General features: G+C 41.5%; 3 protein-coding genes across 10 annotated transcripts in view; 2 read left to right on the forward strand and 1 right to left on the reverse strand.

The window, feature by feature from the left end:
* grip2b (glutamate receptor interacting protein 2b) overlaps window positions 1-26,360 on the reverse strand; it is a 190,285-nt gene that overhangs the window by 149,455 nt on the left and 14,470 nt on the right. The window lies entirely within an intron of this gene.
* On the forward strand, window positions 27-5,959 carry LOC120065495. Of its 5 annotated transcripts, none has more exons than XM_039016546.1 (6): window positions 27-2,242; window positions 2,453-2,574; window positions 2,765-2,866; window positions 2,948-3,190; window positions 4,263-4,536; window positions 5,907-5,959. In XM_039016546.1, the coding sequence occupies exons 2-6, from the start codon at window positions 2,505-2,507 to the stop codon at window positions 5,926-5,928; spliced, it is 711 nt and encodes a 236-aa protein (XP_038872474.1). In that variant the 5' UTR covers window positions 27-2,242; window positions 2,453-2,504; the 3' UTR covers window positions 5,929-5,959. The 5 variants fall into 5 exon arrangements, with proteins under 5 accessions (XP_038872474.1, XP_038872473.1, XP_038872472.1 ...); XM_039016545.1 differs by having other exon boundaries at window positions 2,481-2,574; XM_039016544.1 differs by lacking the exon at window positions 2,453-2,574.
* On the forward strand, window positions 5,962-18,792 carry LOC120065494. 4 transcript variants are annotated; one of them, XM_039016541.1, is made up of 15 exons: window positions 5,962-8,171; window positions 8,410-8,503; window positions 8,694-8,795; window positions 8,877-9,119; window positions 10,192-10,465; window positions 10,692-10,837; window positions 11,454-11,570; window positions 12,644-12,917; window positions 13,144-13,289; window positions 13,906-14,022; window positions 15,096-15,369; window positions 15,596-15,741; window positions 17,999-18,141; window positions 18,351-18,460; window positions 18,543-18,792. In XM_039016541.1, the coding sequence occupies exons 1-15, from the start codon at window positions 8,169-8,171 to the stop codon at window positions 18,706-18,708; spliced, it is 2,355 nt and encodes a 784-aa protein (XP_038872469.1). In that variant the 5' UTR covers window positions 5,962-8,168; the 3' UTR covers window positions 18,709-18,792. The 4 variants fall into 4 exon arrangements, with proteins under 4 accessions (XP_038872469.1, XP_038872468.1, XP_038872471.1 ...); XM_039016540.1 differs by lacking the exon at window positions 8,410-8,503; XM_039016543.1 differs by lacking the exon at window positions 8,410-8,503 and having other exon boundaries at window positions 8,705-8,795.

Below are 26,360 nucleotides of genomic sequence, written 5' to 3' on the forward strand. Positions count from 1 at the left end.
TAAAGCCTTGTCTCATCGCTGCAACTCCCGTACGGACTCAGGAGAGGTGAAGGTCTAAAGCCATGCTTCCTCCGAAACACGACCCTGCCATGCCACACTGCTTCTTGACACACTGCTCGCTTAACCGTACACCGTACAACTGGCCACCGCGTCAGCACCCGGCCAACCACAGGAGTCGCTAGAGCATGATGGGACAAGGACATCCTCTAGTATTTACTTGTTGATGGCTACTTCCCAGTAAGGGGACTTATACAGACGTCTTTTGGACGTCTTCTTTTGGTCCTGACTGGACCCGCCTTATTTGTTTGGTGCGGTCCGGACTGGCTTTAATATCATTGTCCATGGACTGGATTCTAAAAACACTGCTACGAAAAAGTCGTAGTTGTATCGAAATGGCGTGTTTTAGGGAATCTCATCCCCACACGTTGATTTCTGGACATCCATGTTTGGTTCAGATTTGGTACGATCCAGACTGGCATTGATTTGGCCCAAACATGGACATATACTGTATGTTTGGTTTAGATTTGGTCGGGTCCCCGTTCCATGTAATTGATCTATTCCAGAGCTAGCACACCTGATTAAATTTGTCAACACATCCTCAAGCTCCTGAATCTCAGCTAGCTGTTGTAAGATGAATGCACTAACTGTAAGAATATCTGATAAATTACTCAAATGTTAACATAGAGCACAACAGAGTACAGCACATAACAGTACAGTAAAAAAAGTAGAGAAATTATTTTCAAAATTCATTCAGAACAGAAAATTAACCTGATTCCAATGTCCGGAAAATAATCACTGTCAACGTCGGGAAAATACGTACTTTCAACGTCCAGAAAATACATACTTTCAACATCCGTAAAATACGTATTTTAAACTTCACCTTTCATTCAGAACCTAGAATGAACCTAACTTCAACATCTGGAAAATATGTAATTTTGCTTACTGGGTTAAGACTTTTGGGAACACACTGAAAAGTATCTTGACACTGTTGATCAGTTGTCTGTTTCCTGTGTTGATCTAACTAATTAGCTAGCTAGCATATGTACACTCACATCAATGTAGAGAAAATATTTAAATCCATGTATTTGTTTGTGGCCTTTTATAAAGACAGCGCCCCAATTTTCCCTTGCCATAAGAGTTTGAAAATGACAACTGCTTTCTAAGTCTTGCGACCGACATCCCCATATGATAAAATAAACGGTACCAAACCAAAAACATGAATCTGTTTAAAACAATCGATTTAGTGTAAATCTTGATGACTATAAACTTTTAATATTAACATCACCAATCTGAGGTAAAAACGATGAGTACTGTAACTTGTGAAAATGGGAGCTTGTGTAAGGCACGAACACAAACTGTCGACATTAGGGAAATTAGCAGATTATAAAATAATTTAATATGGCAAAAATAATTCAGTTTTGGATGATAGTTAATGTTGTCACATTTAAAAAATCCAAACATTTAGAGAGTTTAGAAATGCTCCTAAACATAATTGAACTAGTAGCTCCAGACTAGAGCTAATATAGTCTGCTTGAATGTTTGATGTCCCTAATAGTATAGTTATCCTTACAATACAAATGGTAAAAGGGACCCATGTCTGTCCCTGTTCTATGAGAGACTCACTGTCTTTCTAATCTAAATGCTGTAACAGTGACAAGGCATTCGATGCGACAGAGAAGGACTGAGGCAAAATGAAGCCTGATCGCTTAACTGACTGTGTTCTAATGAGAACACAACATGACATGAGACCGAGGGGGAGAAATGGAAAGGAGGAAATGTTCTATAACAATACTACAAACAATGTCCTACATGGAAAACAATTAGGCAATTCAATACGCTTAATGTTTCGCCAAATCGGGGAACTTGGTGAGATAATGTTCATTGAAAGCTTTTTTTGTTGTTGCAGTTTTGTGCACGTCTTTCTATTCTAAATACATGAGTAATGTACTGTAGTGTGCATAATCCCAGCAGAATCTTAGAAATTCCTTTTCTCCTACGTGGTTTTACAAGTTTATCAACTTTCAAAGCAGCATAAATTAATAAACGGTAAAAAAAAACAAGATCATCTCACATGGACGTACGTGTTGAGTAACATGTGTTGCAATCAGACTTTAGCCTTTAATCAAATACGGTAACATGGCAAATAAGCCATTGAGTCATTGCCACCAGCTCAAACCGCACCTCCATATTACTTCAACACCAGTGCAACATATTTGGATGAATCCATTTAACTGTGACCATGGTAAGAATGTTTTTTCATTGCATTTGTATTAATATTCTGATTATTTTCTTTGGCTAATGTGTCACTGGTGGTCTGAGAAACGGACTGTTTGTGTGTGCTTATTTGGCATATTACTTTTTGTCTCAAGTGTTTTTGTCTAAACGGTTTATCAGGACAAGCTTTAGTAAGCTTTAGTAAACATTTAGTAATGTGCAACCATCATATGTAAAGATATCTGAGGAAATCTATACAAACACAGATAGAAGACAATGACTCCAGCACAATGAACATCTTGGATATTGATGACGACATGTATGTCAAGCCCAGAACAAGACATGGCTTTCAATATTCAGGTATCAACGCACACACACACACGGCACACAAACAAACACACAAACACACACACACACACACACACACAGTGTCTGTGTTTGAGTCTTATGGTGGTGGGGTTGAGTTGAAAGAAAATAATGAATTTCTGTCATCTAAAATAAAAATGAACATGTTGGTGCAAAGATTGTATGAAAACATTGTGTGATTCAGTACATTTTCAGCGGTGGAAGAGCTCATTCAGAGGTGCTGCATTGTGTCTTGGATTGCTGTGTATTCTCCTACTGGCTGGGATCATAGGCCTGTGTGTCAACTGTAAGTTTAGTATGTTTTCACTGAACCATTCTTAATCATCAGTGACATAATCATTGATTAATATTTTAACTGTTCCCTTAGTCACTGGTCAGCATTACTGTGACGAAAGAGACCAGCTACAAATCAGTAATAACAACCTGACTAAAGAGAGAGACCAGCTACAAACCAGTTATAACAACCTGATTAAAGTGAGAGACCAGCTACAGACCAGTAATAACAACCTGGCTAATGAGAGAGACCGGCTACAGACCAGTAATAATAACCTGGCTAATGAGAGAGACCAGCTACAGAGGGAGACAGAGAAGATGAACAACAAGATCAAAGGTAACATTTCAATTTACTGAACTATTAGAAATTACTGTCTGTATAACATAATACAATAACAACTATATTACTTTGGGACAGTTAGATCACCTATTTAATCCACTAGACTTAGATTATTACACTTCTGATTTCAGATTTCATATGCTGTAACTTTTTGTCCAAGTTGTTGGGAAAGTGTTAAAAATGTCAAATGTTTGTAAAAGTTATGAGAAAGTAGTTGATGTGGTTACTAAAACAGCAGTATCTCAAGATACAGGTACGCTAGCGTTAGCTACTCTACCTGTAGACTTCCAGTCATTGTGCTAACGCTAGTTAGCATTGGCTTGTGAAACTACCTCTAACTTCCTTCATACTGGACACAGAGACATGACACGGGGTTCCATGGGTTCATCTGACTCTGGGGAAGTAGATAAAGGATGTAAGGTTCTAAATAATAATTTGTCTGAAATATTTAAAGTGAAACTTTTGCTGTCGCGAGCCACATGAATTAGCATAACATTTTACGGACTAAATGCCAACGATACACAATGGTAGACATTTGAAATGCTACTGCACTTTAACCATTCCAGCTACAAACATAAAATCAACTTTAACATTTTCCAAATATTTATAAATTATAACTATTTAAAGTTGCTTAAAACAGCATAAAATCACCCCCAACAGTATTAGTAACTTTTGAACCCTTCAAGATACAGACACCACATCAAGTATCACTTGTTCAGGCAATAAATCAATCAATCAATCAATTAATCAAACTCATTTTTCAATTATAACCAGTCATTACCATTAGTACTGCAGTTCACTATCACTACTATAACGTATTTCCCACCATAAATACAAGCTAGCAAGCATGCACATTTTAATTTGGAAATGTACATTTTCTAGTTTCTCTGTTTTCAGTTTGTCCTCAGGTAGCCTCCTCTACGTCCTTGTTGTCAGCTGGTGAATTATTCAGAGGGCCCTAATTCAACAGGGCCCTAGTCTTCATAAAGTCCTGTCAACCACAGGCTATGCTTACAACAATCAAACAGGTACTTTCTGTATTCAAACATTTTTCGCTATGTCCCTGTAGGAAATTTGGCGTTGAACGGAGTGGCCACTCAGTCATCACTGTATGGGAATCGCGAAGCTTCCGATGCCATTGATGGGAAAAGAAACACACACTATGGATCCTGCACCCATACTCTGAAAGACAGAAACCCGTGGTGGAGAGTGGACCTGCTGAATGTGTACAGAATAACAGAGGTCACCCTCACCAACAGAGGAGACTGCTGTCCTGAGAGGCTTGATGGTGCTGAGATCCGCATCGGTAACTCACTGGAGAACAACGGCATCAACAACCCCAGGTGACACATATAGATGTTGGTACATTTTTATGTCACGTCTTGAAGGTTTTCTGATACATTGGTCTTCATCCATGCTACTGTAGCTTTTCTGTGGCTACCTATTTAATAGAGTCAGAATCTGTATGGTACATTATAGAATGTCTTAATTCACTCTGATTACCTCATCTCTTTCTCTCTCCCTCTCTCACTCCATATCTCTCTGTAATTAGCCTTATATGGTTCTCAATCAGGGACAGGTGTTTGACGTTTCCTCTGATTGAGAACCATATAAAGGTAGGTTGTTCACACTGTTTGTTTGTGGGTGGTTGTCTTCCGTGTCTGTGTATGTTGCACCATACGGGACTGTTTCGGTTTGTTGTAGTCTGTACCTGTTCGTGCGTTCTTCGTGTTATCTGTAAGTTCTCATAGTTCAGGTCTGTCTACGTTCGTTTGTTATTTTGTAGTTTGTTGAAGTGTTTTCGGTTTTCGTCTTTACTTTAATAAACATTCATTATGTCAAACTATCACGCTGCGCTTTGGTCCAATCCCTACTCCTCCTCTTCATCCGAAGAGGAGGAGGACGACCGTTACACCCTGCTTTGATGCACCTGTACTGACTTCGCCTACAGGATGATAGCGGGGTGAACAGGCCGTGGCTCGGGTGGTTGTTGTCCTTGAGGATCTTTTTGGTCTTCCTGTGACATTGGGTGCTGTAGGTGTCCTGGGGGCAGGTAGTTTGCCCCCGGTGATGTGTTGTGCACATATAAAGTGTGCAAAACTCTATTATAACCGTTTATTATTATTATTTGAACTTTTTGGTAAAATAGCAATTATTTGGTGATGTGTTGACAATTCGTTTTTTTTTCACTTCCTGAAAAGTTGCCTTTTTTTATATAAGGTTATGAATTCATTCCAAGGAGAACCGAGTGTTTGAAGGTTTTTGATCCTTCCTTGTACTTGGTTGATGAATTAAGGTCACTAAATTAGTAAGGAACTCCCCTCACCTGGTTGTGAAGGTCTTAATTGAAAGGAAAAAACAAAAACCAGCAGACACTAGGCCCTTCATAGAATGAGTTTGACACCTCTGGTGGTCTAAGATAAAAGCGGAATTAGCTGACACGGCAGTATGAGTGGGTCCTAAAGCTCAGAAAAGGGTAATGAAAGCAGAAGTTAAGACAGAGCAAAAGTCTGTCTGTTAGAGGCAGAGAGGAAAGAAAGGAACATATGGCCAAGAGTTCGGTCTAAGCACAATTTAGAAGAAGTAAGTCAAAGATAAAGCTTGTTAATGATCTTGACTTCCAAACTGACAAAATAGCCCAGCTGCAAGAAGGGAAGACGGAATGCACTTTTTCATTTATTTGAATACATTTTTTCACACCTTTTCTCCACAGTTTTGTGATATCCAATTGGTAGTTAAAGCCTTGTCTCATCGCTGCAACTCCCGTACGGACTCAGGAGAGGTGAAGGTCTAAAGCCATGCTTCCTCCGAAACACGACCCTGCCATGCCACACTGCTTCTTGACACACTGCTCGCTTAACCGTACACCGTACAACTGGCCACCGCGTCAGCACCCGGCCAACCACAGGAGTCGCTAGAGCATGATGGGACAAGGACATCCTCTAGTATTTACTTGTTGATGGCTACTTCCCAGTAAGGGGACTTATACAGACGTCTTTTGGACGTCTTCTTTTGGTCCTGACTGGACCCGCCTTATTTGTTTGGTGCGGTCCGGACTGGCTTTAATATCATTGTCCATGGACTGGATTCTAAAAACACTGCTACGAAAAAGTCGTAGTTGTATCGAAATGGCGTGTTTTAGGGAATCTCATCCCCACACGTTGATTTCTGGACATCCATGTTTGGTTCAGATTTGGTACGATCCAGACTGGCATTGATTTGGCCCAAACATGGACATATACTGTATGTTTGGTTTAGATTTGGTCGGGTCCCCGTTCCATGTAATTGATCTATTCCAGAGCTAGCACACCTGATTAAATTTGTCAACACATCCTCAAGCTCCTGAATCTCAGCTAGCTGTTGTAAGATGAATGCACTAACTGTAAGAATATCTGATAAATTACTCAAATGTTAACATAGAGCACAACAGAGTACAGCACATAACAGTACAGTAAAAAAAGTAGAGAAATTATTTTCAAAATTCATTCAGAACAGAAAATTAACCTGATTCCAATGTCCGGAAAATAATCACTGTCAACGTCGGGAAAATACGTACTTTCAACGTCCAGAAAATACATACTTTCAACATCCGTAAAATACGTATTTTAAACTTCACCTTTCATTCAGAACCTAGAATGAACCTAACTTCAACATCTGGAAAATATGTAATTTTGCTTACTGGGTTAAGACTTTTGGGAACACACTGAAAAGTATCTTGACACTGTTGATCAGTTGTCTGTTTCCTGTGTTGATCTAACTAATTAGCTAGCTAGCATATGTACACTCACATCAATGTAGAGAAAATATTTAAATCCATGTATTTGTTTGTGGCCTTTTATAAAGACAGCGCCCCAATTTTCCCTTGCCATAAGAGTTTGAAAATGACAACTGCTTTCTAAGTCTTGCGACCGACATCCCCATATGATAAAATAAACGGTACCAAACCAAAAACATGAATCTGTTTAAAACAATCGATTTAGTGTAAATCTTGATGACTATAAACTTTTAATATTAACATCACCAATCTGAGGTAAAAACGATGAGTACTGTAACTTGTGAAAATGGGAGCTTGTGTAAGGCACGAACACAAACTGTCGACATTAGGGAAATTAGCAGATTATAAAATAATTTAATATGGCAAAAATAATTCAGTTTTGGATGATAGTTAATGTTGTCACATTTAAAAAATCCAAACATTTAGAGAGTTTAGAAATGCTCCTAAACATAATTGAACTAGTAGCTCCAGACTAGAGCTAATATAGTCTGCTTGAATGTTTGATGTCCCTAATAGTATAGTTATCCTTACAATACAAATGGTAAAAGGGACCCATGTCTGTCCCTGTTCTATGAGAGACTCACTGTCTTTCTAATCTAAATGCTGTAACAGTGACAAGGCATTCGATGCGACAGAGAAGGACTGAGGCAAAATGAAGCCTGATCGCTTAACTGACTGTGTTCTAATGAGAACACAACATGACATGAGACCGAGGGGGAGAAATGGAAAGGAGGAAATGTTCTATAACAATACTACAAACAATGTCCTACATGGAAAACAATTAGGCAATTCAATACGCTTAATGTTTCGCCAAATCGGGGAACTTGGTGAGATAATGTTCATTGAAAGCTTTTTTTGTTGTTGCAGTTTTGTGCACGTCTTTCTATTCTAAATACATGAGTAATGTACTGTAGTGTGCATAATCCCAGCAGAATCTTAGAAATTCCTTTTCTCCTACGTGGTTTTACAAGTTTATCAACTTTCAAAGCAGCATAAATTAATAAACGGTAAAAAAAAACAAGATCATCTCACATGGACGTACGTGTTGAGTAACATGTGTTGCAATCAGACTTTAGCCTTTAATCAAATACGGTAACATGGCAAATAAGCCATTGAGTCATTGCCACCAGCTCAAACCGCACCTCCATATTACTTCAACACCAGTGCAACATATTTGGATGAATCCATTTAACTGTGACCATGGTAAGAATGTTTTTTCATTGCATTTGTATTAATATTCTGATTATTTTCTTTGGCTAATGTGTCACTGGTGGTCTGAGAAACGGACTGTTTGTGTGTGCTTATTTGGCATATTACTTTTTGTCTCAAGTGTTTTTGTCTAAACGGTTTATCAGGACAAGCTTTAGTAAGCTTTAGTAAACATTTAGTAATGTGCAACCATCATATGTAAAGATATCTGAGGAAATCTATACAAACACAGATAGAAGACAATGACTCCAGCACAATGAACATCTTGGATATTGATGACGACATGTATGTCAAGCCCAGAACAAGACATGGCTTTCAATATTCAGGTATCAACGCACACACACACACGGCACACAAACAAACACACAAACACACACACACACACACACACACAGTGTCTGTGTTTGAGTCTTATGGTGGTGGGGTTGAGTTGAAAGAAAATAATGAATTTCTGTCATCTAAAATAAAAATGAACATGTTGGTGCAAAGATTGTATGAAAACATTGTGTGATTCAGTACATTTTCAGCGGTGGAAGAGCTCATTCAGAGGTGCTGCATTGTGTCTTGGATTGCTGTGTATTCTCCTACTGGCTGGGATCATAGGCCTGTGTGTCAACTGTAAGTTTAGTATGTTTTCACTGAACCATTCTTAATCATCAGTGACATAATCATTGATTAATATTTTAACTGTTCCCTTAGTCACTGGTCAGCATTACTGTGACGAAAGAGACCAGCTACAAATCAGTAATAACAACCTGACTAAAGAGAGAGACCAGCTACAAACCAGTTATAACAACCTGATTAAAGTGAGAGACCAGCTACAGACCAGTAATAACAACCTGGCTAATGAGAGAGACCGGCTACAGACCAGTAATAATAACCTGGCTAATGAGAGAGACCAGCTACAGAGGGAGACAGAGAAGATGAACAACAAGATCAAAGGTAACATTTCAATTTACTGAACTATTAGAAATTACTGTCTGTATAACATAATACAATAACAACTATATTACTTTGGGACAGTTAGATCACCTATTTAATCCACTAGACTTAGATTATTACACTTCTGATTTCAGATTTCATATGCTGTAACTTTTTGTCCAAGTTGTTGGGAAAGTGTTAAAAATGTCAAATGTTTGTAAAAGTTATGAGAAAGTAGTTGATGTGGTTACTAAAACAGCAGTATCTCAAGATACAGGTACGCTAGCGTTAGCTACTCTACCTGTAGACTTCCAGTCATTGTGCTAACGCTAGTTAGCATTGGCTTGTGAAACTACCTCTAACTTCCTTCATACTGGACACAGAGACATGACACGGGGTTCCATGGGTTCATCTGACTCTGGGGAAGTAGATAAAGGATGTAAGGTTCTAAATAATAATTTGTCTGAAATATTTAAAGTGAAACTTTTGCTGTCGCGAGCCACATGAATTAGCATAACATTTTACGGACTAAATGCCAACGATACACAATGGTAGACATTTGAAATGCTACTGCACTTTAACCATTCCAGCTACAAACATAAAATCAACTTTAACATTTTCCAAATATTTATAAATTATAACTATTTAAAGTTGCTTAAAACAGCATAAAATCACCCCCAACAGTATTAGTAACTTTTGAACCCTTCAAGATACAGACACCACATCAAGTATCACTTGTTCAGGCAATAAATCAATCAATCAATCAATTAATCAAACTCATTTTTCAATTATAACCAGTCATTACCATTAGTACTGCAGTTCACTATCACTACTATAACGTATTTCCCACCATAAATACAAGCTAGCAAGCATGCACATTTTAATTTGGAAATGTACATTTTCTAGTTTCTCTGTTTTCAGTTTGTCCTCAGGTAGCCTCCTCTACGTCCTTGTTGTCAGCTGGTGAATTATTCAGAGGGCCCTAATTCAACAGGGCCCTAGTCTTCATAAAGTCCTGTCAACCACAGGCTATGCTTACAACAATCAAACAGGTACTTTCTGTATTCAAACATTTTTCGCTATGTCCCTGTAGGAAATTTGGCGTTGAACGGAGTGGCCACTCAGTCATCACTGTATGGGAATCGCGAAGCTTCCGATGCCATTGATGGGAAAAGAAACACACACTATGGATCCTGCACCCATACTCTGAAAGACAGAAACCCGTGGTGGAGAGTGGACCTGCTGAATGTGTACAGAATAACAGAGGTCACCCTCACCAACAGAGGAGACTGCTGTCCTGAGAGGCTTGATGGTGCTGAGATCCGCATCGGTAACTCACTGGAGAACAACGGCATCAACAACCCCAGGTGACACATATAGATGTTGGTACATTTTTATGTCACGTCTTGAAGGTTTTCTGATACATTGGTCTTCATCCATGCTACTGTAGCTTTTCTGTGGCTACCTATTTAATAGAGTCAGAATCTGTATGGTACATTATAGAATGTCTTAATTCACTCTGATTACCTCATCTCTTTCTCTCTCCCTCTCTCACTCCATATCTCTCTCTCCATCTTTCTGACTCTCTCTCAGATGTGCCGTCATCTCCCACATCCCAGCAGGAGAGGCCCACACCTTCCAGTGCAATGAGATGGAGGGTCGCTATGTTGTTGTGGTCATCCCTGGCAGGTCGGAATGGCTCACTCTGTGTGAGTTGGAAGTTCATGGTACTCCTGCAGGTAATCATCCGTAACGGTCTTCACTGTTCGCATTCGTCATCAATTAAGGTTTACATTACTTTTATACACTGAGTGTACAGAACATTAAAAACACCTGCTCTTTCCATGACAATTGAATCCAGGTGAAAGCTATGATCCCTTATTGATGTCACTTGTTAAATCCACTTCAATCAGTGTAGTTGAAAGGGAAGAGACAGGTTAAATAAGTATTTTTAAGCCTTGAGAAAATGTAGACATGGATTCTTTATGTGTGACATTCAGAGGGTGAATGGGCCAGACAAAATATGTACGTGCCTTTGAAAGGGGTATGGTATTAGGTGCCAGGCGCACCGGTTTGTGTCAAGAACTGCAACACTCCTGGGTTTTTTACACTCAACAGTTTCCCATGTGTATCAAGAATGGTCGACCACCCAAAGAACATCCTGCCAACTTGACAGAACTGTGGGAAACACTGGCGTCAACATGGACCAGCATCCCTGTGGAACGCTTTCGGTACCTTGTAGAGTCCATTGCCAGAGGAATTGAAGTTGTCCTGACGGCAGAAGGGAGTGGGGAGGGAAGCATTCTAAATCATCAGTGATGTAATCATTGTTTCACTTTTTCACTGTTCCATTAGTTACTGGTGAGCATTCCGGTGCAGCGAGAGACAGCTTACAGACCAGCTACAACAACCTGACTAAAGAGAGAGACCAGATACAGAGGCAGACAGAGAAGCTGAACAACAAGATCAAAGGTAACATTTCAATTTACTGAACTATTAGAAATTACTGTCTGTATAACATAATACAATAACAACTATATTACTTTGGGACAGTTAGATCACCTATTTAATCCACTAGACTTAGATTATTACACTTCTGATTTCAGATTTCATATGCTGTAACTTTTTGTCCAAGTTGTTGGGAAAGTGTTAAAAATGTCAAATGTTTGTAAAAGTTAAGAGAAAGTAGTTGATGTGGTTACTAAAACAGCAGTATCTCAAGATACAGGTACGCTAGCGTTAGCTACTCTACCTGTAGACTTCCAGTCATTGTGCTAACGCTAGTTAGCATTGGCTTGTGAAACTACCTCTAACTTCCTTCATACTGGACACAGAGACATGACACGGGGTTCCATGGGTTCATCTGACTCTGGGGAAGTAGATAAAGGATGTAAGGTTCTAAATAATAATTTGTCTGAAATATTTAAAGTGAAACTTTTGCTGTCGCGAGCCACATGAATTAGCATAACATTTTACGGACTAAATGCCAACGATACACAATGGTAGACATTTGAAATGCTACTGCACTTTAACCATTCCAGCTACAAACATAAAATCAACTTTAACATTTTCCAAATATTTATAAATTATAACTATTTAAAGTTGCTTAAAACAGCATAAAATCACCCCCAACAGTATTAGTAACTTTTGAACCCTTCAAGATACAGACACCACATCAAGTATCACTTGTTCAGGCAATAAATCAATCAATCAATCAATTAATCAAACTCATTTTTCAATTATAACCAGTTATTACCATTAGTACTGCAGTTCACTATCACTACTATAACGTATTTCACAACCATAAATACAAGCTAGCAAGCATGCACATTTTAATTTGGAAATGTACATTTTCTAGTTTCTCTGTTTTCAGTTTGTCCTCAGGTAGCCTCCTCTACGTCCTTGTTGTCAGCTGGTGAATTATTCAGAGGGCCCTAATTCAACAGGGCCCTAGTCTTCATAAAGTCCTGTCAACCACAGGCTATGCTTACAACAATCAAACAGGTACTTTCTGTATTCAAACATTCTTCGCTATGTCCCTGTAGGAAATTTGGCGTTGAACGGAGTGGCCACTCAGTCATCACTGTATGGGAATCGCGAAGCTTCCGATGCCATTGATGGGAAAAGAAACACACACTATGGATCCTGCACCCATACTCTGAAAGACAGAAACCCGTGGTGGAGAGTGGACCTGCTGAATGTGTACAGAATAACAGAGGTCACCCTCACCAACAGAGGAGACTGCTGTCCTGAGAGGCTTGATGGTGCTGAGATCCGCATCGGTAACTCACTGGAGAACAACGGCATCAACAACCCCAGGTGACACATATAGATGTTGGTACATTTTTATGTCACGTCTTGAAGGTTTTCTGATACATTGGTCTTCATCCATGCTACTGTAGCTTTTCTGTGGCTACCTATTTAATAGAGTCAGAATCTGTATGGTACATTATAGAATGTCTTAATTCACTCTGATTACCTCATCTCTTTCTCTCTCCCTCTCTCACTCCATATCTCTCTCTCCATCTTTCTGACTCTCTCTCAGATGTGCCGTCATCTCCCACATCCCAGCAGGAGAGGCCCACACCTTCCAGTGCAATGAGATGGAGGGTCGCTATGTTGTTGTGGTCATCCCTGGCAGGTCGGAATGGCTCACTCTGTGTGAGTTGGAAGTTCATGGTACTCCTGCAGGTAATCATCCGTAACGGTCTTCACTGTTCGCATTCGTCATCAATTAAGGTTTACATTACTTTTATACACTGAGTGTACAGAACATTAAAAACACCTGCTCTTTCCATGACAATTGAATCCAGGTGAAAGCTATGATCCCTTATTGATGTCACTTGTTAAATCCACTTCAATCAGTGTAGTTGAAAGGGAAGAGACAGGTTAAATAAGTATTTTTAAGCCTTGAGAAAATGTAGACATGGATTCTTTATGTGTGACATTCAGAGGGTGAATGGGCCAGACAAAATATGTACGTGCCTTTGAAAGGGGTATGGTATTAGGTGCCAGGCGCACCGGTTTGTGTCAAGAACTGCAACACTCCTGGGTTTTTTACACTCAACAGTTTCCCATGTGTATCAAGAATGGTCGACCACCCAAAGAACATCCTGCCAACTTGACAGAACTGTGGGAAACACTGGCGTCAACATGGACCAGCATCCCTGTGGAACGCTTTCGGTACCTTGTAGAGTCCATTGCCAGAGGAATTGAAGTTGTCCTGACGGCAGAAGGGAGTGGGGAGGGAAGCATTCTAAATCATCAGTGATGTAATCATTGTTTCACTTTTTCACTGTTCCATTAGTTACTGGTGAGCATTCCGGTGCAGCGAGAGACAGCTTACAGACCAGCTACAACAACCTGACTAAAGAGAGAGACCAGATACAGAGGCAGACAGAGAAGCTGAACAACAAGATCAAAGGTAACATTTCAATTTACTGAACTATTAGAAATTACTGTCTGTATAACATAATACAATAACAACTATATTACTTTGGGACAGTTAGATCACCTATTTAATCCACTAGACTTAGATTATTACACTTCTGATTTCAGATTTCATATGCTGTAACTTTTTGTCCAAGTTGTTGGGAAAGTGTTAAAAATGTCAAATGTTTGTAAAAGTTAAGAGAAAGTAGTTGATGTGGTTACTAAAACAGCAGTATCTCAAGATACAGGTACGCTAGCGTTAGCTACTCTACCTGTAGACTTCCAGTCATTGTGCTAACGCTAGTTAGCATTGGCTTGTGAAACTACCTCTAACTTCCTTCATACTGGACACAGAGACATGACACGGGGTTCCATGGGTTCATCTGACTCTGGGGAAGTAGATAAAGGATGTAAGGTTCTAAATAATAATTTGTCTGAAATATTTAAAGTGAAACTTTTGCTGTCGCGAGCCACATGAATTAGCATAACATTTTACGGACTAAATGCCAACGATACACAATGGTAGACATTTGAAATGCTACTGCACTTTAACCATTCCAGCTACAAACATAAAATCAACTTTAACATTTTCCAAATATTTATAAATTATAACTATTTAAAGTTGCTTAAAACAGCATAAAATCACCCCCAACAGTATTAGTAACTTTTGAACCCTTCAAGATACAGACACCACATCAAGTATCACTTGTTCAGGCAATAAATCAATCAATCAATCAATTAATCAAACTCATTTTTCAATTATAACCAGTTATTACCATTAGTACTGCAGTTCACTATCACTACTATAACGTATTTCACAACCATAAATACAAGCTAGCAAGCATGCACATTTTAATTTGGAAATGTACATTTTCTAGTTTCTCTGTTTTCAGTTTGTCCTCAGGTAGCCTCCTCTACGTCCTTGTTGTCAGCTGGTGAATTATTCAGAGGGCCCTAATTCAACAGGGCCCTAGTCTTCATAAAGTCCTGTCAACCACAGGCTATGCTTACAACAATCAAACAGGTACTTTCTGTATTCAAACATTCTTCGCTATGTCCCTGTAGGAAATTTGGCGTTGAACGGAGTGGCCACTCAGTCATCACTGTATGGGAATCGCGAAGCTTCCGATGCCATTGATGGGAAAAGAAACACACACTATGGATCCTGCACCCATACTCTGAAAGACAGAAACCCGTGGTGGAGAGTGGACCTGCTGAATGTGTACAGAATAACAGAGGTCACCCTCACCAACAGAGGAGACTGCTGTCCTGAGAGGCTTGATGGTGCTGAGATCCGCATCGGTGACTCTCTGGAGAACAACGGCATCAACAACCCCAGGTGACACATATAGATGTTGGTACATTTTTATGTCACGTCTTGAAGGTTTTCTGATACATTGGTCTTCATCCATGCTACTGTAGCTTTTCTGTGGCTACCTATTTAATAGAGTCAGAATCTGTATGGTACATTATAGAATGTCTTAATTCACTCTGATTACCTCATCTCTTTCTCTCTCCCTCTCTCACTCCATATCTCTCTCTCCATCTTTCTGACTCTCTCTCAGATGTGCCGTCATCTCCCACATCCCAGCAGGAGAGGCCCACACCTTCCAGTGCAATGAGATGGAGGGTCGCTATGTTGTTGTGGTCATCCCTGGCAGGTCGGAATGGCTCACTCTGTGTGAGTTGGAAGTTCATGGTACTCCTGCAGGTAATCATCCGTAACGGTCTTCACTGTTCGCATTCGTCATCAATTAAGGTTTACATTACTTTTATACACTGAGTGTACAGAACATTAAAAACACCTGCTCTTTCCATGACAGTTGAATCCAGGTGAAAGTTATGATCCCTTATTGATGTCACTTGTTAAATCCACTTCAATCAGTGTAGTTGAAAGGGAAGAGACAGGTTAAATAAGTATTTTTAAGCCTTGAGAAAATGTAGACATGGATTCTTTATGTGTGACATTCAGAGGGTGAATGGGCCAGACAAAATATGTACGTGCCTTTGAAAGGGGTATGGTATTAGGTGCCAGGCGCACCGGTTTGTGTCAAGAACTGCAACACTCCTGGGTTTTTTACACTCAATAGTTTCCCATGTGTATCAAGAATGGTCGACCACCCAAAGAACATCCTGCCAACTTGACAGAACTGTGGGAAACACTGGCGTCAACATGGACCAGCATCCCTGTGGAACGCTTTCGGTACCTTGTAGAGTCCATTGCCAGAGGAATTGAAGTTGTCCTAACGGCAGAAGGGAGTGGGGAGGGAAGCATTCTAAATCATCAGTGATGTAATCATTGATTCACCTTTTCACTGTTCCATTAGTTACTGGTGAGCATTCCGGTGCAGCGAGAGACAGCTTACACACCAGCTACAACACCCTGACTAAAGAGAGAGACAGCTTACAGACCAGCTACAAGAACCTGACTAAAGAGAGAGACCAGATACAGACCAGTAATAACAACCTGACTAAAGAGAGAGACCAGATACAGACCAGCTACAACAACCTGACTAAAGAGAGAGACCAGATACAGACCAGCTACAATAACCTGACTAAAGAGAGAGACCAGCTACAGACCAGTAATAACAACCTGACTAAAGAGAGAGACCAGATACAGACCAGCTACAACAACCTGACTAAAGAGAGAGACCAGATACAGACCAGCTACAACAACCTGACTAAAGAGAGAGACCAGCTACAGACCAGCTACAACAACCTGACTAAAGAGAGAGACCAGCTACAACAACCTGACTAAAGAGAGAGACCAGATACAGACCAGCTACAACAACCTGACTAAAGAGAGAGACCAGATACAGACCAGCTACAACAACCTGACTAAAGAGAGAGACCAGATACAGACCAGCTACAACAACCTGACTAAAGAGCGAGACCAGCTACAGACCAGTTATAAGAACCTAATTAAAGAAAGAGACCAGCTACAGACCAGTAATAACAACCTGACTAAAGAGAGAGACCAGCTATAGACCAGTTGTAGCACCCTGACTAAAGAGAGAGACCAGCTACAGACCAGTAATAATAACCTGACTAAAGAGAGAGACCAGCTACAGACCAGTAATAATAACCTAATTTAAGAAAGAGACCAGCTACAGACCAGTTATAAGAACCTAATTAAAGAAAGAGACCAGCTACAGACCAGTAATAACAATCTGACTAAAGAGAGAGACCATCTATAGACCAGTAATACCAACCTGGCTAAAGAGAGAGACCAGCTACAGATCAGTAATAACAACCTGACTAAAGAGAGAGACCAGCTAAAGACCAGTAATACCAACCTGGCTAAAGAGAGAGACCAGCTACAGACCAGTAATACCAACCTGGCTAAAGAGAGAGACCAGCTACAGACCAGTAATACCAACCTGGCTAAAGAGAGAGACCAGCTACAGACCAGTAATACCAACCTGGCTAAAGAGAGAGACCAGCTACCGACCAGTAAGAGAGAGACCAGCTACAGACCAGTAATAACAACCAGATTAAATGAGAGACCAGCTAGACCAGTAATAACAACCTGGCTAATGAGAGAGACCAGCTACAAAGGGAGATAGAAAAGCTAAACAACAAGATTAACAGTAAAATGTCAGTTTACTGTACTGTTGGAAAGGACTGTCTGTATCACATAATATGCGACTAACAATTTATCCAGGCAGTACCACAACTGTCCGTGATTGGGAGTCCCATTCAGCGGCGCCGCACAATTGGCCCTGCGTCGTCCGGGTCTGGCCGGTGTAGGCCATCATTGTAAATAACAATTAGTTCTTAACTGACTTGCCTAGTTAAATAACGGTTAAATAAATAAATAAATAAATATATATATATATTTGGGAAAACATTTTGTTCCCGTTTTAATTTCCTTAAGCATTTTTCTATGGAATGTAACATTTTTTACCTGTGTAATAAATCTTTCAAGTAAAAAGAACAAAATAAAAATGTCATCTTGATATTTCCAGGGAGACTCTGTCCTGAAGGATGGAAGACATCTGTCTCCAGCTGTTACTACACCACCACCGGGATTAAAACCTGGGAGGAGAGCAGAGAGGACTGCAACGAGAGAGGAGCACACCTGGTGATCATAAACAGCAGAGAGGAACAGGTGTGTGTCTGTCTGTGTGTGTGTGTGTGTGTGTGTGTGTGTGTGTGTGTGTGTGTGTGTGTGTGTGTGTGTGTGTGTGTGTGTGTGTGTGTGTGTGTGTGTGTGTGTGTGTGTGTGTGTGTGTGTGTGTGTGTGTGTGTGTGTGTGCGCGCGTTTATGTGCAGTGGAGACTTTGTATTAATAATACGGTCTTTCTGCCATAATAACAGACATTTATCAATGGGTTATACGGACCGGGGAACGAGACTTGGATCGGTCTGATGAACGTTGACACTGAGGGGACCTGGAAATGGGTGGACGGCACACCACTAACCACAGCGTAAGAGTTCTGTAATTCACTGACTGACTGGAGTAGTTTCTGCGAGAGTGGCCAGCCTGATGCTCTGTTGTTTATACTGCAGGTATTGGAGGACTGGAAAGCCTAGCAGCTATTTAGGGGCAAACCATAGCAGCTATTTAGGGGCAACCCAGGACTGTGTGGAGTTTTTCCATCGTTCATCAGACCCAGGGGAGTGGAACGACGAGGAATGTCACAAGTCAAACAACTGGATCTGTGAGATATTTTAATTCTCATACTCTCTGCACTGTTACTACATGTAACTGCCAAAACAAGGAAACATTTCAATAAATGTGTCACGTTCCTGACCTGTTTTCTCTTGTTTTGTATGCGTTTATTGGTCAGGGCGTGAGTTTTGGGTGGGCAGTCTATGTTTTCTATTTCTATGTTGGGTTTTTGTGTTCGGCCTGGTATGATTCTCAATCAGAGACAGGTGTGTATCGTTGTCCCTGATTGAGAATCATACTAAGGCAGCCTGGGTTTCACTTGTGTTTTGTGGGTGTTTGTTCCTGTGTCAGCGTTTGGGCCACACAGGACTGTGTCAGGTTAGTCACGTTTGTTGTTTTGTTAATTTGTAGTGTTTGTTGGTTTGCCATTAAATCATGAATACTTACCAATCCGCATCTTGGTCCGATCCATGCTCCTCCTCGTCTGAGGAGGAGAACGACATTGACAGCCGTTACAAAATGAGGGTGGATCTGGCGGCTCTGGGTGTATTTTCCTGGCATGGTTTAGGTCCACTCAACCACTTAGAGGGCAAGGTTAACACCAATAAATACACAGCCATTCTCAGTGATCACCTTCAACCTATGGTGAATCATTTATATCCTGATGGGAGTGGTCTCTTCCAGGATGACAACGCCCCCATCCACAGGGAACGAGTGGTCACTGAATGGTTTGATGAGCGTGAAAATCATGTAAACTATATGCCATGGTCGTCTCAGTCACCAGAACCCAATAGAACACACATGGAAGATTCTGGAGCGGCGCCACTTTTCTCCTGAAAGAATGGTGTTCGCATCCCTCCAATAGAGTTCCAGACACCTGTAGAATCTATACCAAGGCTCATTGAAGCTGTTCTGGCGGCTGGTGGCGGCATAACGTCCCATTAACACAATTTATGTTGGTGTTTCCTTCATTTTGGAAGTTAACTGTATGTTGATAATGGTCTGAATATTGCTGATATATTCTGGTAGAACGCTACTCTGAATTACATTTCTGACAGAAAGGCACACACACACACGAATCATGTTCAGATTTCATATAAGTAGGCGTATAATACCATTGAATATCTGCTGTAAATCAATTTAAATTTTTATGATATGGTACCATACATGATTTGTATGGTATATTTTATACAGTATGTCTGCTACTTGTGCTTTCATCATGCTGAACATAAACAATGTGTACTTCCTGATTATTCAGTAAATCATTGAACCTAGATTAAAGACATTTCCTTGTTGAATACATTATTGTTCGCTCTGAGTTTATCTATCATGGAGTCTACAGTAGAAAGACAAGACACCTCTCTACCTCTGTATATTAGTTTATCTAAGATGGAGTCTAGAAGGATAAGACACCTCTCTACCTCTGTATATTAGTTTATCTAAGATGGAGTCTAGAAGGATAAGACACCTCTCTACCTCAAACTAATATACAATCTAAGATGGAGTCTAGAAGGATAAGACACCTCTCTACCTCTGTATATTAGTTTATCTAAGATGGAGTCTAGAAGGATAAGACACCGCTCTACCTCTGTATATTAGTTTATCTAAGATGGAGTCTAGAAGGATAAGACACCTCTCTACCTCTGTATATTAGTTTATCTATCTGGTCTAGAAGGACAAGACACCGCTTTACCTCTAAGTTACTGTTTACCTTTTTAAAGGTCTACCCCCACATTTTAACAACTTTCAAAACGTCTGTAAATATCACAGATTGGGAATTTAACACATTCAGTAGCTATCGCTAACAGACGTAAAGAAAGGCAATGAACAAGACATACACAACCAGATTGAAAGCTACGACCCTAGCCTGGAATTAACAACGATAATTACCTCCATGTCACTATTGTTGAAGTGAAACAATAGTAAAACAACAGTGATAGTCAGGGTGGATTCTAGGCTACCTAATGTCTAGGTATATAGTACAGATGGTAAAAGGGACCCATGCCTTTTCCTGCTTCTATGAGAGACTCACTGTCTTTCTAATCTAAATGCTGTAACAGTGACAAGGCATTCGATGCGACAGAGAAGGACTGAGGCAAAATGAAGCCTGATCGCTTAACTGACTGTGTTCTAATGAGAACACAACATGACATGAGACCGAGGGGGGAGAAATGGAAAGGAGGAAATGTTCTATAACAATACTACAAACAATGTCCTGCATGGAAAACCACTCCAGGAAACCAAATGAGCTACAGTGAATGTTAAGAACTTAATTGTGTTTTTGGTCATTTTGTTGAGGAGAAAAACCGGTGAGTTCAAACTGATGGAAACAACACATCCATCTCTAAGAAAGATAGACTGAGAAACAGTCCTTTCAAACTGAGAGGAACAGAAACTAATTTCACAAGTATCACTTCCTTCTATTATCTGTGTCAGTCACTTGTAACTGATCTCTGATCTCTCTACCATAACAGTCCAATCCAAGATGGCGTAGCAGTGTAGACGTGTTTGTTCAGTCCTCGTTCAGTCCTCGTGTACATTTGTATTTTTTTCGTATTTTTTTCGTATTTCTTGTATATATTTAAAAAAAAATTCTATCTCTTTTCGATTTTTAACTCAATTATACCTTCCGGTAACCTACCTCACCCAATGTGATACGGAATCGCTATTATTTTTTAACTTTGGAACACATTCAAGAACCCCCAGTAGCTAACCAGCTAATCAGCTACAAGCTACTTAGCCATTTTTAGCCGCTGCTAGCAGCTTTTGCCTTCTGCACAGACACCAGCCCTGTTATTAGCCTGGATATTACTCACCAATTTACCAGCATCGGACTGTCTCTCGACAACAACGCCGGATTCCTGCCGTAATCCCTGAGCCACTACTTCTGATCCTCACAGCTAGCTTGCAGCTAGCGCCACTGCCACGAAGCTAGCATCAGTTAGCAAACACAATTCTACAATCACAACCTCTCTTTCGCCATCGCCATCCGGCTTGGATTCTCTGTCGACACGACCACGTCTGGTCTGCAGACGTATACCCCATCCGCTGTGCCCTCAACCGGCCTCCGTCTGAGCAGACCCCCTCCGTCTGAGCAGACCACCCCCCCGGGCTACTAACTTTAAACACCGCGTGCTAGCTTAGTGGCGGCTCCCCTGCTCCATCTACGGCTGCCCCCTGGACACTATGATCACTTGGCTACATAGCTGATGCCTGCCGGACTGTCCATTAATTCACGGTACTCCATTCTGTTTATTTGTGTTTTATCTGTCGGCTCTGTGTTTTAACTCAGGCTCTGTGTGTAGTCAATCCGACCCTCTCTGCCTAGTCGTCGCCATTTTTACCTGCTGTTGCTGTGTTAGCTGACTAGCTGCTGTTATCTCACCTGTTGTTTTAGCTAGCTCTCCCAATCAAGACCTGCAATCACTTTATGCCTTACTGTATGTCTCTCTCAAATATCAATATGCCTTGTATACTGTTGTTCAGGCTAGTTATCATTGTTTTGGTTTGCAATGGACCCCGTAGTTCCACTCTCCGTACCTCTGATACCTCCTTTGTCCCACCTCCCACACATGCGGTGACCTCACCCATTGAGACCAGCATGTCCAGAGATACAACCTCTCTTATCATCACCCAGTGCCTGGGCTTGCCTCCGCTGTACCCGTGCCCCACCATACCCCTGTCTGCACATTATGCCCAGAATCTATTCTACCACGGCCATAAATCTGCTCCTTTTATTCCTTGTCCCCAACGCTCTAGGCGACCAGTTTTGATAGCCTTTAGCCGCACCCTCATCCTACTACTCCTCTGTTCCTCGGGTGATGTGGAGGTAAACCCAGGCCCTGCATGTCCCCAGGCACCCTCATTTGTTGACTTCTGTGATCGAAAAAGCCTTGGCCTCATGCATGTCAACATCAGAAGCCTCCTCCCTAAGTTTGTCTTACTCACCGCTTTAGCACACTCTGCCAACCCTGATGTCCTTGCCGTGTCTGAATCCTGGCCTAGGAAGGCCACCAAAAATTCTGAGATTTCCATACCCAACTATAACACTTTCCGTCAAGATAGAACTGCCAAAGGGGGAGGAGTTGCAATCTACTGCAGAGATAGCCTGCAAAGTTCTGTCATACTTTCCAGGTCTATGCCCAAACAGTTCGAACTTCTAATTTTAAAAATTAATCTCTCCAGAAATAAGTCTCTCACTGTTGCCGCCTGCTACCGACCCCCCTCAGCTCCCAGCTGTGCCCTGGACACCATCTGTGAATTGATCGCTCCCCATCTAGCTTCAGAGTTTGTTCTGTTAGGTGACCTAAACTGGGATATGCTTAACACCCCGGCAGTCCTACAATCTAAGCTAGATGCCCTCAATCTCACACAAATCATCAAGGAACCCACCAGGTACAACCCTAAATCCGTAAACATGGGCACCCTAATAGACATTATCCTGACCAACTTGCCCTCCAAATACACCTCTGCTGTCTTCAATCAAGATCTCAGCGATCACTGCCTCATTGCCTGTATCCGCTACGGGTCCGCGGTCAAACGACCACCCCTCATCACTGTTAAACGCTCCCTAAAACACTTCTGCGAGCAGGCCTTTCTAATCGACCTGGCCCGGGTACCCTGGAAGGATATTGACCTCATCCCGTCAGTTGAGGATGCCTGGTCATTCTTTAAAAGTTACTTCCTCACCATATTAGACAAGCATGCTCCGTTCAAGAAATGCAGAACTAAGAACAGATATAGCCCTTGGTTCACTCCAGACCTGACTGCCCTCGACCAGCACAAAAACATCCTGTGGCGAACTGCAATAGCATCGAAGAGCCCCCGCGATATGCAACTGTTCAGGGAAGTCAGGAACCAATACACGCAGTCAGTCAGGAAAGCAAAGGCCAGCTTTTTCAAGCAGAAATTTGCATCCTGTAGCTCTAACTCCAAAAAGTTCTGGGATACTGTAAAGTCCATGGAGAACAAGAGCACCTCCTCCCAGCTGCCCACTGCACTGAGGCTAGGTAACACGGTCACCACCGATAAATCCGTGATAATCGAAAACTTCAACAAGCATTTCTCAATGGCTGGCCATGCCTTCCTCCTGGCGACTCCAACCTTGGCCAACAGCCCCGCCCCCCCGCTGCTACTCGCCCAAGCCTCCCCAGCTTCTCCTTTACCCAAATCCAGATAGCAGATGTTCTGAAAGAGCTGGAAAACCTGGACCCATACAAATCAGCTGGGCTTGACAATCTGGACCCCCTATTTCTGAAACTGTCCGCCGCCATTGTCGCACCCCCTATTACCAGCCTGTTCAACCTCTCCTTCTTATCATCTGAGATCCCCAAGGATTGGAAAGCTGCCGCGGTCATCCCCCTCTTCAACGGGGGAGACACCCTGGACCCAAACTGTTACAGACCTATATCCATCCTGCCCTGCCTATCTAAGGTCTTCGAAAGCCAAGTCAACAAACAGATCACTGACCATCTCGAATCCCACCGTACCTTCTCCGCTGTGCAATCCGGTTTCCGAGCCGGTCACGGGTGCACCTCAGCCACGCTCAAGGTACTAAACGATATCATAACCGGCATTGATAAAAGACAGTACTGTGCAGCCGTCTTCATCGACCTGGCCAAGGCTTTCGACTCTGTCAATCACCATATTCTTATCGGCAGACTCAGTAGCCTCGGTTTTTCTAATGACTGCCTTGCCTGGTTCACCAACTACTTTGCAGACAGAGTTCAGTGTGTCAAATCGGAGGGCATGTTGTCCGGTCCTCTGGCAGTCTCTATGGGGGTACCACAGGGTTCAATTCTCGGGCCGACTCTTTTCTCTGTATATATCAATGATGTTGCTCTTGCTGCGGGCGATTCCCTGATCCACCTCTACGCAGACGACACCATTCTGTATACTTCTGGCCCTTCCTTAGACACTGTGCTATCTAACCTCCAAACGAGCTTCAATGCCATACAACACTCCTTCCGTGGCCTCCAACTGCTCTTAAACGCTAGTAAAACCAAATGCATGCTTTTCAACCGTTCGCTGCCTGCACCCGCACGCCCGACTAGCATCACCACCCTGGACGGTTCCGACCTAGAATATGTGGACATCTATAAGTACCTAGGTGTCTGGCTAGACTGCAAACTCTCCTTCCAAACTCATATCAAACATCTCCAATCCAAAATCAAATCTAGAGTCGGCTTTCTATTTCGCAACAAAGCCTCCTTCACTCACGCCGCCAAACTTACCCTAGTAAAACTGACTATCCTACCGATCCTCGACTTCGGCGATGTCATCTACAAAATAGCTTCCAATACTCTACTCAGCAAACTGGATGCAGTTTATCACAGTGCCATCCGTTTTGTTACTAAAGCACCTTATACAACCCACCACTGCGACCTGTATGCCCTAGTCGGCTGGACCCTCGCTACATGTTCGTCGTCAGACCCACTGGCTCCAGGTCATCTACAAGGCTATGCTAGGTAAAGTGCCGCCTTATCTCAGTTCACTGGTCACGATGGCTACACCTACCCCTAGCACGCGCTCCAGCAGGTGTATCTCACTGATCATCCCTAAAGCCAAAACCTCATTTGGACGCCTTTCCTTCCAGTTCTCTGCTGCCTGCGACTGGAACGAATTGCAAAAATCTCTGAAGTTGGGAGACTTTTATCTCCCTCAACAACTTTAAACATCTGCTATCCGAGCAGCTAACCGATCGCTGCAGCTGTACATAGTCCATCGGTATATAGCCCACCCAATTTACCTACCTCACCCCCCCATACTGCTTTTATTTATTTACTTTTCTGCTCTTTTGCACACCAGTATCTCTACTTGCACATGATCATCTGATGATTTATCACTCCAGTGTTAATCTGCTAAATTGTAATTATTCGATTTATTGCCTACCTCCTCATGCCTTTTGCACACATTGTATATAGATTCTCTTTTTTTCTACCATGTTATTGACTTGTTTATTGTTTACTCCATGTGTAACTCTGTGTTGTTGTCTGTTCACACTGCTATGCTTTATCTTGGCCAGGTCGCAGTTGCAAATGAGAACTTGTTCTCAACTAGCCTACCTGGTTAAATAAAGGTGAAATAAAAAATAAATAATAATAAAATAAAATAAATGGTAAGAAAACTGGTTTTCAAGTTTCCAATAGCTGTTAGATACGGTGCTTTGGGGAACAGTTAAACTCTGACTATACATCCCTGCTGTACATTTCTGAAATGGAGCATCCTTTTCTTGTTCCACATGATTATCCCTTTGAGTCCCCCACCCTCTTTCCTATGAGCTGGAGACAATACACCATCAGTCTGTGTATCAACCTCAATACACCATCAGAGTATCAACCTCAATACAACATCAGAGTATCAACCTCAATACAACATCAGAGTATCAACCTCAATACAACATCAGAGTATCAACCTCAACATAACATCAGAGTATCAACCTCAATACAACATCAGAGTATCAACCTCAATACAACATCAGAGTATCAACCTCAACATAACATCAGAGTATCAACCTCAATACAACATCAGAGTATCAACCTCAATACAACATCAGAGTATCAACCTCAATACACCATCAGAGTATCAACCTCAACACAACATCAGAGTATCAACCTCAATACAACATCAGAGTATCAACCTCAATACACCATCAGAGTATCAACCTCAATACACCATCAGAGTATCAACCTCAACACAACATCAGAGTAACAACC

The sequence above is a fragment of the Salvelinus namaycush genome, chromosome 20 (genome assembly GCF_016432855.1).
Source record: "Salvelinus namaycush isolate Seneca chromosome 20, SaNama_1.0, whole genome shotgun sequence".
NCBI classification, from domain to species: domain Eukaryota; kingdom Metazoa; phylum Chordata; class Actinopteri; order Salmoniformes; family Salmonidae; genus Salvelinus; species Salvelinus namaycush.